The sequence below is a fragment of the Halteromyces radiatus genome (assembly GCF_025201355.1).
Source record: "Halteromyces radiatus strain CBS 162.75 chromosome Unknown BX664scaffold_4, whole genome shotgun sequence".
NCBI classification, from domain to species: Eukaryota; Fungi; Mucoromycota; class Mucoromycetes; order Mucorales; family Cunninghamellaceae; genus Halteromyces; species Halteromyces radiatus.
The window spans coordinates 2,233,838-2,245,598 of record NW_026251690.1 but is presented as its reverse complement, the minus strand read 5'-3'; the positions used below and the strand labels follow the sequence as shown (position 1 = coordinate 2,245,598).

The 11,761-nt window shown below is 32.8% G+C and overlaps 3 protein-coding genes and 1 non-coding gene across 4 annotated transcripts; 2 read left to right on the top strand and 2 right to left on the bottom strand.

Moving 5' to 3' along the window:
- Position 1: 1 nt before the first annotated feature.
- Positions 2-2,682, bottom strand: BX664DRAFT_333264 (DNA replication pre-initiation complex subunit Cdc45). Its single transcript, XM_051545484.1, has 10 exons — positions 2,485-2,682; positions 2,312-2,413; positions 2,035-2,244; positions 1,819-1,941; positions 1,603-1,736; positions 1,160-1,477; positions 723-1,088; positions 417-624; positions 246-358; positions 2-180 (listed from the first exon to the last, which is right to left on the bottom strand). Exons 1-10 carry the CDS (start codon positions 2,611-2,613, stop codon positions 39-41), a joined length of 1,845 nt encoding a protein of 614 aa, XP_051400377.1. The 5' UTR covers positions 2,614-2,682; the 3' UTR covers positions 2-38.
- Positions 2,683-2,800: 118 nt separating this feature from the next.
- Positions 2,801-4,794, top strand: BX664DRAFT_386010 (uncharacterized protein). Its single transcript, XM_051549295.1, has 4 exons — positions 2,801-2,860; positions 2,961-3,809; positions 3,920-4,225; positions 4,321-4,794. Exons 1-4 carry the CDS (start codon positions 2,849-2,851, stop codon positions 4,531-4,533), a joined length of 1,380 nt encoding a protein of 459 aa, XP_051400376.1. The 5' UTR covers positions 2,801-2,848; the 3' UTR covers positions 4,534-4,794.
- Positions 4,795-5,404: 610 nt separating this feature from the next.
- On the top strand, positions 5,405-5,478 carry BX664DRAFT_t78. Its single transcript has one exon. It is a non-coding gene; the product is annotated as a tRNA-Arg (tRNA).
- Positions 5,479-7,262: 1,784 nt separating this feature from the next.
- Positions 7,263-11,144, bottom strand: BX664DRAFT_263476 (P-loop containing nucleoside triphosphate hydrolase protein; the record flags this gene model as incomplete). Its single annotated transcript, XM_051540769.1, has 13 exons — positions 7,263-7,649; positions 8,109-8,278; positions 8,402-8,490; positions 8,582-8,691; positions 8,753-9,024; positions 9,108-9,412; positions 9,501-9,571; positions 9,646-9,691; positions 9,816-10,297; positions 10,487-10,630; positions 10,703-10,755; positions 10,837-10,879; positions 11,097-11,144. 13 exons carry the CDS (start codon positions 11,142-11,144, stop codon positions 7,263-7,265), a joined length of 2,220 nt encoding a protein of 739 aa, XP_051400375.1.
- Positions 11,145-11,761: the final 617 nt, after the last annotated feature.

Below are 11,761 nucleotides of genomic sequence, written 5' to 3'. Positions count from 1 at the left end.
TCGGCATTATTTGAAATTTGTATCATTTTATTGAATCACTATGAAGCACCAACATATAACTTTTCTAAGAAATGTTCTAAATCATTTTTATGAATCTGTAATACTGAAGTTTCAAAGCTATCAAATGATGTCCGTGCGTTTGTTTCTACAGAAGCTATTTGGAAAGCAATACCAAATCGACTATTGAAATAAAGATATATTAACATACATATATATCATTCATATCATCATCAAATTTCACTTACTTTCTTCGTACATCACCAAAAGTTGGAGCACCAGTATTTGCTACTACTAAATATGAATCATGTTCTTCATCCAAGGAGGATATTACAAATGGTAAATTACGTTTTCCATGTTCCTATCATTTAAAAAAAAAAGGATCAGAAAATAAATGAAAAAGAAATAATATGTTTTACCCGATAAGCGTCAGTCAAAAATAATGCAAGTTTCGAGAGTGTTAATGGATGTTGGAATAATGGTAAATCTGGCCCATCCTTGATAAGCACCATACGAAAACTCTTCAGTGTTCTAGTATTCTTCTTGTCGATAATCGATGTTCCTTGTCTGACAATAGCCTTTTGTATTTTCATACATAAACTAATCCCTCTTCGAATCCCGTCGATACTAAAAAAAAGAAAAAAAAATCAAAGGATTCATTTAGTCACCTTTCTTTTTTTTTTTTTTTTTTTTTTTAAAAAAAAGATATATGTCATCATTCTTACCTATTCAAAGAATCATAAGATGTATAAAAGTTTCGCATCCACCATTTTCTTCGTACACTACCAAGATCTTGTGGGTGTTCGTTCGTTGTATCCTCCAATTCACCCCAATCTTGATCATCATTCCAATCTACAGGTTCCCCTAATGCTGCAGCCGCTGAAGGACTTGTTTCTAATAATGTCGCCAAAGCATAAACAACATCACTAGCAGATAATCTATATTTCCAACCATACGTTCGTGAAAAGCTTGGGAAACATATATCTGTCAAACCATATAAGGGTGCTACTGTTTCAATTTTGGTTCGTAGAATATTCTTCAAATCCATGTCCATGTGGGTATATACTTGGTGACATTGTTGTAATGAAAATCTAATAAATAAATAAATATATACATGTAAATAAAAATCCATTATGATCCAATCCTATTCATTATACATTACCCCATTTTCGCAAACATATTGTTCAGACGTTTTTGTCCAAATTCCCGCCATACGCCTAGTTTGCTTGCAACGTATCCAGAATGAAACATACTATCATAAAGACTCCAATGTCGAAAGAGCATAAATCGATATTCGTCTTCACATTGAATACTGTCTTCTGCTTTAGTTGATGATGATGATGATGTCTTGTTGGTCGAATTTGATGCTGATAGATTGAATAAAGCTACATCATCACTGAAACGTTTGACATAATCCATATATTTTGTAGTATCATTCTTTTCAAATATGTATTGTGCCGTGACTCCAGTTATAGCAAGCCTATGTTAAAATAAAATATATTAGCAACAATAATAGTGTTTTTTTTTCTTCTTCTTCTTCTTCTTCTTCTTCTTCTTCTTCTTCTTCTTCTTCTTCTTCTTCTTCTTCTTCTTCTTCTTTGTTACCATAATAGTTCGTTGTTTGTCTTGCCTAACTGTGTAGCAAGTATATACATTTGTCCAGCAGATGAATTGGCATAATACAAACTACTGTAATAATCTTGTAGCTGTTCTTCCCTTTTCCGTTGTTGAAGACGTTTCTATAATAAATATATCAAAGAAGATCCCTGGTTATTTTGGCACAAAAGAGAATCTATAAATTTTTTCCTTCTTTATACTTACATTAGTATTGGTACCGTCGTTTAGTCTTCTTCGTTGTCGTGGTCTATTACTTTGTATCCGTTCGTCGTCTGTATCGATTTCATCGTCATCTTCTATATCATCGTCTTCTTCGGAATCTTGATACTATTAAAAGAGGAAAAAAAAAGGAGCTCAAGTTAGAATATATAGTCTAGTCAAGTCCTTGGTTTACTTTTTTTTTTTTTCCTTAGAACTTACGAATAGTTCTTCATAAATTTGTATTAATTCTTCCATCTTTTCACTTTCATCGTCGTCGTCAAATACACAAATGTTGTTATGTCCTACAATGTTGTCTAAGTGTAAAGGTCGATGGCTATCCAAGATATAAATAGTAACAAGATCGTTAACTTTGAGGATTTCCGATAATTCAACGAGTCCACCACAGTTGATCATGATAATTGTTCGTAACTATGATTATCCAAAAAAAAAGAGTGACTAAGTCAAGAGAATAGTTTATGCATTAGTCGAGTTTTACCTGCTCATCCTTAGCCACCAGGTCGTCATTAGCCTTTTGTAAATCTTGATACCCAGATACAGGAACGATTTTATGTTGAATAATATCTCGTTTCAGTAATGACTAAACAATAATGAAGCCAAAAAGAAAAAGAGATATTAGAACCAAGTTTTGCTTTTTTTTTCGACTAGTACCTGTAAAATCTTGCAACAGCATATAGCGTCTACATCAGGCGCCACAAATATGATACAATTACCATCCAATGAATCACGTTTGATTCTTTCGTAAGCCTCATTATATCGATCTGAAGTGATTCGAACCATAAAACAGGGTGTATAAAGAAAGTAGTACAAGAGATAAAGAAGTCGAAAAAAAAAGACGACAAAAAAAAAAGGAACGCGAAAAACACGTAGACATTTCCAATCAACTGTATGTGTGTTCGGAGTGTAAATGTGAAGACGGTATAAAAAAAGTCATCAGACACAAAAATTTTCTCTATTGCTATTCTCTCTTCTCTCTTTCTCCAATAGTAGTAATATAAATAATCAAATATTGAACATGGATACCTCGGTAAAAAAAAAAAAAAAAAAAAAAAGAAGAAGAAGAAGAAAGAAAAGGGTTTATACTTTAAATACTAACTATTTGTGTTTTCACTTGATTTGATTTGAAGGATGACGAGATATTTATCACTCCTCCAAGTTCTCCTGTTATGCAACCGTTTGAAGGTGATGAAACTCTGGATTTGGCAGTATGGAAACTAAACATCTTTGATGAAGAACTCAAGAAACTGGTGGCCAAAAGAAAGGACTGTGATTTGGAGCTTAAAAGATGTATGGCTTTACTTTCAGCGTTCAAGACCAAGACAGGGAGAAGATATACAAAAACATCAACCAATCCACCTACAGCATCCAGTCGCCCGAACAAACAACAACAGACTTTACGAAAAAGAACCCAATCCAAAATTACCAAGAAAGAAGCTGCTGTTAAAACGACTACTGTTAATACAACTACACCTGTGAAATCTCGTCCTGTTGATATAACGCAGTTCAAACCTCGTTTACCTGACATGAAGATATCAAACGATGCAACAATGAATTCTGTACTCAACATTGACTTTGACAAAGGCAAGAATAAGAAGAATAATATTAGTAACAACGAAAACAACCATGGAAACATTATAACATCTGAATCGAGTCATACCACATTCAACAAAAAAATTGAAGGAACTGAGGAACATACCTTACCATCATCGTCGTCTACACCATCCACAATTGACCAACAACAGAAAGAAGAAAAAAAAACGGAACAAATATTGGAATATCAGAAGCTACCACAGGAAATGGATTCTCTCAATCGTCCTAATATATCTGTCATTAGTTCAAACGTGCCAAAAAAACCTGATACAACCAATCCTGCCACTTTATCCAGACTGAATAATCGTCCACATCAACCCATGGCCTTCCATAACCAAATTCCAACTAGACCATCCAGTAGCTGGAAACCTATGAATGATACTATGGTAAGTGGATGAAAAAAAAAAAAGTGATATCAAATTTCTCAACTACATAATTCTTGTTCTAATTCCTTTTTTTTTTTTTTAAATAATAATAATAATAATAATAATAATAGCACACACCAATGAATCAACATATATATCCAGCCTCAGTATCTTTTCCCAATGGATCTCGCACAACACAACCTATTCATTACCCTCGTGATACACGATCATCAGTCTTTACAAACAACTCGGGGTCTCACTTTGTACCAAGTTTGCAGCAACCTCAACAGCAACGCAATTATCCAAAGATTTTCAACAGAGCAAATATTCCTAGCAAACCATCATCTGTAACAACAACGAAAAGTCAACTAAACAAACCCGCAAGTGTGGAAATTAGTCCTGGCGATAGTTCCATCAAACAGCCTCCTGTACCAAAGGTAATCCATAACATGAATAAATAAAAAAAAAAAAAAAGGAATATCAATATGAAGTAACTTGATGTAACCTTTTATTTATTTATTTATTGGAGTAGAAAACATCACATTATCAATCAACATTAAAATCACTTGGTATATCAAATATGGATTGGATGGACTCGGACTTGTCAACTTCAACAACAACAACAACTACATCAGGACCAGAACAAACAGCGGATACAAGCCGACGACTATGCGTTTTCGAAGCGAATGGAGGAACATGCAATGATGACACTTGTATGTCCCAACACTTTCGGGACTTTAGATAAAAAAAAAATAAAATGGTACGATGGATTAGTATAGTTGGTTTGAAATATGAAGGAATTATACAACTAGGGTGGTAGTATAGAGAGAAGGGGGTGATTGGTCAAAAGGTTAGGCGTAAAATATGGGATTTATATGATATCTGTTGTTTTTTATTTTAGATGATTACCTTTTATCAATCCCTTTAGTCTAATATATTATTATTTTTTTATTCTACTTTTTATCAAATAAAGTAAAATATCTTGATATGAATATTTTATCGTGACGGACCTCAATGGATTTTATATGTATCCTTTCTTCTTTTTTTTTTTTTTTTTTTTTTTTTTTAATTTTTTAATTTTTTAATTTTATTTTTACTTCTAAGCGCTTTTTTGTCCTCTTTTACTCTCTCTTTTTTTTTTTTTTTTTTTTTTTTTTTTTTTTTTTTTTTTTTTTTAAAAAAAAAAAGAATTTTTCCATTAACATCTCATTCAAATCATGTATTTGTTCATCCTTTTACCTTTCCATTATACATTTATGATGTCTACGATCTTTTATGAAATAAACCATTCTTTGTCTTTGTTCTCTCTACTTCGATACTTTTTTTTTTTTAAAAAAAAAACCTTCTTTATACTATATATATATATATATTTTTTAGTCTATTGATATTTTATCTTTCTCGTTAGTAATGTAGTTACACCTTGTTTTGTCTATCTCTTATTTTCGTTCACCTACTTTTCTGTGTATTAGGGTTGTTTTAGAATGATGGGATGATTGTTGTACATGATTGGTCGCCAAAAATAGATCAAAAGTGTAACCATCTAAGAATACTCGACGCTGATTGGCTGGGTTTTGGATTGGATTCATAATGGAGATATCAGTTCTATTTTTAACTGAGGGACTATGGCCCAATTGGACAAGGCGTCTGACTACGAATCAGGAGATTCCAGGTTCGACCCCTGGTAGTCTCATCTCAGTATTTTTATCAAAATTTTGATTGGCGGAGTTGGAATTGTATGAATTTGTACGACTACTCAAAAGTATTTTTTGTGGTTGTACTTTTTTTCTTTTCTGTTCCTCTTGTTCTTTTCCATCATTCTACAACCATGACTTTTTATTATTATTTTATGTGAATGGTATGTAACTAGATATATGTATTACTTATGAAAAGGATGAATTTAAAATAGGATCTACAGAGCAATACTCGCCTGGCTGGATCAACTGAATAGATGTACTTCTAATCAACATGGCAGTTAACTGGTTGGATACATGACAAGATTGAACAAGAAAAATAGATGGAAAAGTATCTTTTTGAAGATCTGATTTGATTTTTCTCTCTTATCTTGTTTTTTTATTGATAGCTGGTGTTAGTTAGCAATATATCTCCTTTAATAAAAACATTACTGATATCTTCATTACTATCTTCGTTGTCTTCAATATCATTGTCATCATCTCTAATTTTTTTAGTAGTTATCCATCCTCCATCCATTCATCATTGTATATCATCATCATCATCAATCATCGTCCAACGCGATCGTAGAAATTATCATTATACTGTATTTTGATATGTTGCTGTTACAGGTTGATGATCCACTTTGAATTGAAACACGAAAGGAGATTTCATAAAAAAAAAAAAAAAAAAAAAAAAAAAAAAAAAAAAGAGAATGATTAATATACTGTATCATCATCATCATCATTATCATTAAAAGAAACTTACTATTAAAGCAAGGCACAGAGAAAAATGTCCAATAGATATATATATAAAAAAAAAAAAAAAAACAAATAGACCTAAGGGCCCGTCTTGATACTGGTAGAGTTGCAGCTCAGAGAACAAGAAACTTGTTTTGGGTGAATGGATATGAATGTCTTGTAGTTTGTAAATTGGTTTAAAAATTGATATCAAAATAGATAAAAAAAAAAAAAAAAGAAAAAAAAAAGAAAAATAAAATGGCACTTTTCTATATTTCTCACTTGATCAAGGAATAAAATAGACCCGAGTAAATGGCTTTTTATTTTATTTTTATTTTTTTTAAAAAAAAAGAAATACTATGCAAATTTACATTTATCAGCTACAGAAAAAGTAATCGACCGAATGTCTCAGTAATGAAAATAAACAAAGAAGACCCGAGAAAAAAATTTTTTTTTTTTTTTATATTATGTAAATTGCTGCTGAAGCTGATGATAGGATGAAAAGAATCAACTCATCCGTTGAAATAAATAACATCATCAGATATGAACATTATATTAGTATACTCCTGTCATAACTGTGAATATGATGATGATACTATATAAAAACTACAGTTCTTTTTTTTTCCAAATATGGTTGTTGAAAAGAATCAGCTCACCTGCTGAAGCAATCAACCATCAATCAATGTGTTTTGACATATTCTACGGACATCTCTAGAGAGATATCTGAAAAAGAGGCCATTTTAGGTTTTATTTTATAACATTACAAAGCCATTTTCTTATGAGCCGACAAGAAACTTTGAAAACACTGTAAATAAACGAAAGGTAAAAAAAAAAAAAAAAAAAAAGGAGAGTTTAATCAAATGATCAAAGAAAAAGAAAAAAGGCTGGGGGGATCAACATAGTATAAAATTGGATAGGGTATCAAAAATAAAAATATTCAAATGGAAAAAATAGGAATCTAGCTACCGTATATATGTGTGAGTCAAGAAAGGACAAAAAAAAAAAAAAAAAAAAAAAAAAAAGAAAAAAGAAACCAAATTTCAATTTGTAACAGAATACCATAGACCTAAAGAGCATCATCATCATCTTCACCAAGCATCACACGAATACGATCACGGAGAGCATCAATCGCAGCCATCTTCATTTCCAGCACTTCATCCAAGTTGTTCAAATATCCTTGAAAGTCTACCATAGTCTTTTCCATATCATCATCCTGTTGTTGTCGCGGCAATTGATCTTTGTTTTTGTCCATGGAAGTATCATCATCGTCGTCCATTTCTTTACGACTGGCCATGTTCAATGAAAAGTGTGTCAAAAGCTTAGTTTCCTTTTTCGAACATTCACCTGTTTGTCGGATTTCAGCACGATGGAATTTGATGAATTGTTCAATGGCTTGTGGGTCAATAGTAGGAGTATCAGAGTCAAGGGAAGCGGTCGACTTTTGTTGTTGTTGCTGTTGCTGTTGTTGCTGCTGTTGTTGGCTACCTTGGCGATGATAGTGTTGACTCTGTTGAGATTGAGTTTGTTGATAATGTTGTCGAGTTGATGACTGTGACACGCGATTTGTGTATGTATTGGTGGATGATCGGTCCATAGAAGGCTGCCGATCATTGGTTGATGAATGTCTAGAGTGTGATAGGGTGGTATCATTATCGGATGGTGATGCAGATAAGTTGAAAGTGGGTTGATTTTCTGTATCATTTGCATGTTGTTGCTGTTGTTGATCATTGATAGGGAGTGTCATTGATCGATGTTGCACTAAACCTCCAGTAGTCATTGTTGTAGAGCTATGAGTTGTAGAAGGAGGAGGCGGAAGATGATACGGAGTGGGTTGACGTTTAGGCATAGTGGATGAAAAAGCATCATCGTCATCATCATCATTATCGAAATATCGTTGTCGTAAATGTGCCACAGAAGAAGATGTCGGACCACCACTATCATAGTCATCATCATTGTTGCTATCATGTAAAGTCGTTTCATGAGGGAAGTCTTCGTCTAGAATGTGAACATCACCGTCACTAGGGAAATCTTCATCGCCGAGAAAGAGATCATCATCATCTTCGTGGTATAAATCAGGATCATCTGAAAAACCTCCATTATCATCATAATCCAAGCGGTTGTTGCTGTGATCGCCTTCATAGTTTGAGTATTGTATACCTTCATTGTCCATAATGGGGTTGTCCATGTAGTCATCCAATTCATCACCTTCTTGCATATTTCCACGCATTCTAACTGATGATGTATTGCTATCACTTTGGCCGCGTCGATCCCGTTCACCTTTGAGTTCCTTCACCCTATGTGATGAATAATATAAAATAAAAAGGATTATTATTTGGAATTTGAATGATTGAGTCGTTTCCACCTTTTTTTTTTTTTTTATCTTACCGATCAGCATAACGTAGGGTATTGAGAGTATGCTCGCTATTTCCTTGATTTGGTGAGATTGTAGCGATCATACAAGTGCGAGAATGGCCAACAAAAGAATCTTTCAACACCTATTTTTAATATATAGTAAATGAGTACCATCTTTTATAACAATATATATATTATATATACCTGAGTAAGTTTGCTTTGTCTAAAAGGAGTGTGTCGTTTATCTTGATCCAAAGCCCGAATACATTCTTTTAACGCTAATAAACTTTTGTTAATTTCTGCTCCTTCCATTCGAGTCTTGACATCTGTTTCTCCACGATCAGCACCACGTTCACTGCCAGCCAAGTCGATAAAACTGAGTTTGCCTGTAATGATCTTGCGATTTTTAGTTGGTTTCAACAAAACCTGAAGAATAGCATGCGATCGAGAAGAATCTGAGTTTGCACCAGTGCTACCTATATTCCAAAAAAAAAAAAAAAAATGAATATATAAATAAATATCAGTTCAGAAATAAAAGACATGATGTTAATAGTTTTACCTGTACTTCGACATTGACTTCCATATTCAAAGACTTTCATCAAGTCATCCACATTCTTAATAACATATTCTTTCAATCCAACAATAACGACGTTTTGTTTTCCATCTTCTCGTGCAAATAGTTTTTTTCGATTGTTGAGTAAATCATAAAGTTGGCCTTGATATATTTCATAGAATCCAATATATGCTGATAAATGTTGATATTGAGGTTGACAAAGTAAAGCAAAAACATCGCGTGCTGCCAAGACATATAAACCATGTTGAGGATCAAGCATTGTATATGTTTTTCCTGAACCTGTTTGACCACTAGTAAGAAGATAAAAGAAGAATACATATATATACATAAAAGAACTTTTCATCAAATGATAATGATTTATCCCACCATGATACTTACTAGGCAAAACAAGTAGCTTTTCCACCATTAAATACATATTTCACCAATGGTTGGGCTGTACGTTGGTAAATCTACATATATCAATAAAAAAAAAAAGTCAACATAAAACTCTTAGCTTTCGCATTCAAAAGTTGATTCAATTTACCTGGTCATTGGAATCATCTACATCGAAAACATCATCAAAAGTAAAACTATGTTGTTCAATATATTTTGTCAAATCCACCTTCATTCTACAATAAAGAAAAAAAAAAGAAAGGCAAGAAGAAGAGATAGATATTAGCCTAGTTAATAAAATGATGATTATAAATGACTTACTTTGGTTCATTGACATTGATACTTCGAATACCAGCAGTAGGTGAGATATCCTTTTCACCACGTTCTAATTCCTTCTTGTTCAATGGACGTTTTCTAACACATACGCGTATTTTTTGATTCAAATCCGATTGGCCCAAATTAGTATTATTGTTGTTATTGTTTCCAAGAGTTGTAGTGGGAATCATAGGAGATCTTTGTGGTTGCTGTTGTTGAGCGTACGGAGAGCGTAGTTTTGTATTGTTGTTTTGAATAGGAATACCATAAGGATTCAGTAGAGGATTGGAGCTTCGACGAATTTCTGGCATATCTTCTTCATCTTCTTCATCAGATGATGGATCATGATGCATAAAAAAATCTGCTGATGGAGGTTGTTGCGATGATTTGACTGTTTTCATGAAATCAGGTCGTTGATGTTGATCTGGTAAGGTACGAGATCTAGATCTAGTAATAGTTGAAGTAGTCGATGATTGTTGTTGTTGTTGCTGTTGCTGCTGCTGTTGCTGTTGTTGTTGTTGTTGTTGTTGATATGATGGTGGAGTTGATGAGAGAGGAGTTGCAGGTTGAAAATGAGGAGAACCATTATTACTGACAGGTCTTCGAGACATGGATAAAGTAGACATATCAGGCATACCATTCAAAGACCCACTTGAAGAAGTCAATGTAGTATCTACAAAAGAAGTAGTAGGTGACATTCCAGGAGATGAGGTGATACCAGTTGCTGTAGGGCGACTTTGACGACGATAAATAGATTGAGTACTACTTGCTACAAGACCGTTCTCCTTGGTTGGAAGTTCTTGGCGTAAACTTTGAACCAACTATAGTAATAATAAAGGGATATATATATATAAAAGAGTTTGAGAGTCCTTTTCGATTTATAATAACTGTACCTGAAACAACTTTTTGCGATCCTGAATAGAGACAATTCCTAAACTATTGTAATCTTGCATTGAGAGCTAAAATAATAATAATAATAAAAGTTAAAAAAAAAAGTGAACCATTATAGAAAATATAATATAGATACCTGAGCCAAGGATTCTAATTGAGTGATGCCATTGGATGAAAAGCTAAATAAAGTCAAAGTTAAAGAAGGATGAGTCACAACTTATATTTTTCTTTTCAATAGATGGATAAAGATTAAGTCTAGTTTAATTACTTTGAGAAGTACTTGAATTGTAAGTAAAGAAGAAGAAGAAGAAGAAAAAAAGGGGGGATAGTTAATAAGATGAAAAAGTACATGGTCGTCATCAAGAGGGTATCCTATTTTATTTTATTTTAATATACTTGGTCAAGTTCAGCTTTTCTAAGGGTATCCAAAAGTAAAGTAGCCATCAAGGTATAAATAAATGTAAACTAAAGGAAAAAAAAAAAAGAAAAAAAAAAGAAAAAAAAAAAAGAAAAAGAAAAAAAAAAAGGGAAAAAGAAAGAAGCGCATTCCAAAAAATCATACAGGTAAAAAGTGCCCATCAAGACTGGTTAGATAGTTTTGAGAGAGAGAGAGAGAGAGATGCCGCATCCATTTTAAACTCAGTGACTATCAATGTTTAAAGTATATGATGGGAACTGTCATTTCATGATGTATCAAAAAATAGAACTAGTAGAGAAACAATTGGACGGAAGGAGACTGCCGAGTGTTGAGCTTGGCAAGACCATAAAAAAGGCGTTTTTACTGTTTTGTTACCAATTTCCGAAAGTTGTGTGACATGTAAAAAAAAAAAAAAAAAAAAAAAAATTTATGATGATGATAATGGTCTTTTTCTTTTTTTCTTTCTTTCTTTTTTTATTGTTTCCATATGAAGGAAAAGAAATTGAATTTTTGAGAAATAAACCTTTTTTTTTTTTAATTATATGATTAGAAAGCGCGAGAAAATCAAGTCAGCGGATAAGAATGGGATTTGATCGGTTGGGAGAGAAAAAAAAAAAAAGGTTTCCAGTGGTTCGGAGTTCCT

What these genes read in the sequence shown, in the direction of transcription:
- BX664DRAFT_333264 (XM_051545484.1), bottom strand. Translation starts at nt 2,613, where the DNA reads ATGGTTCGAATCACTTCAGATCGATATAATGAGGCTTACGAAAGAATC. An exon ending in AATATGTTTGCGAAAATGGG is followed by an intron (nt 1,089 to 1,159) that starts GTAATGTATAAT and finishes TTTATTTATTAG; the next exon opens with ATTTTCATTACAACAATGTC. An exon ending in TCTTATGATTCTTTGAATAG is followed by an intron (nt 625 to 722) that starts GTAAGAATGATG and finishes TCTTTTTTTTAG; the next exon opens with TATCGACGGGATTCGAAGAG.
- BX664DRAFT_386010 (XM_051549295.1), top strand. An exon ending in AACCTATGAATGATACTATG is followed by an intron (nt 3,810 to 3,919) that starts GTAAGTGGATGA and finishes TAATAATAATAG; the next exon opens with CACACACCAATGAATCAACA. An exon ending in AACAGCCTCCTGTACCAAAG is followed by an intron (nt 4,226 to 4,320) that starts GTAATCCATAAC and finishes TTATTGGAGTAG; the next exon opens with AAAACATCACATTATCAATC.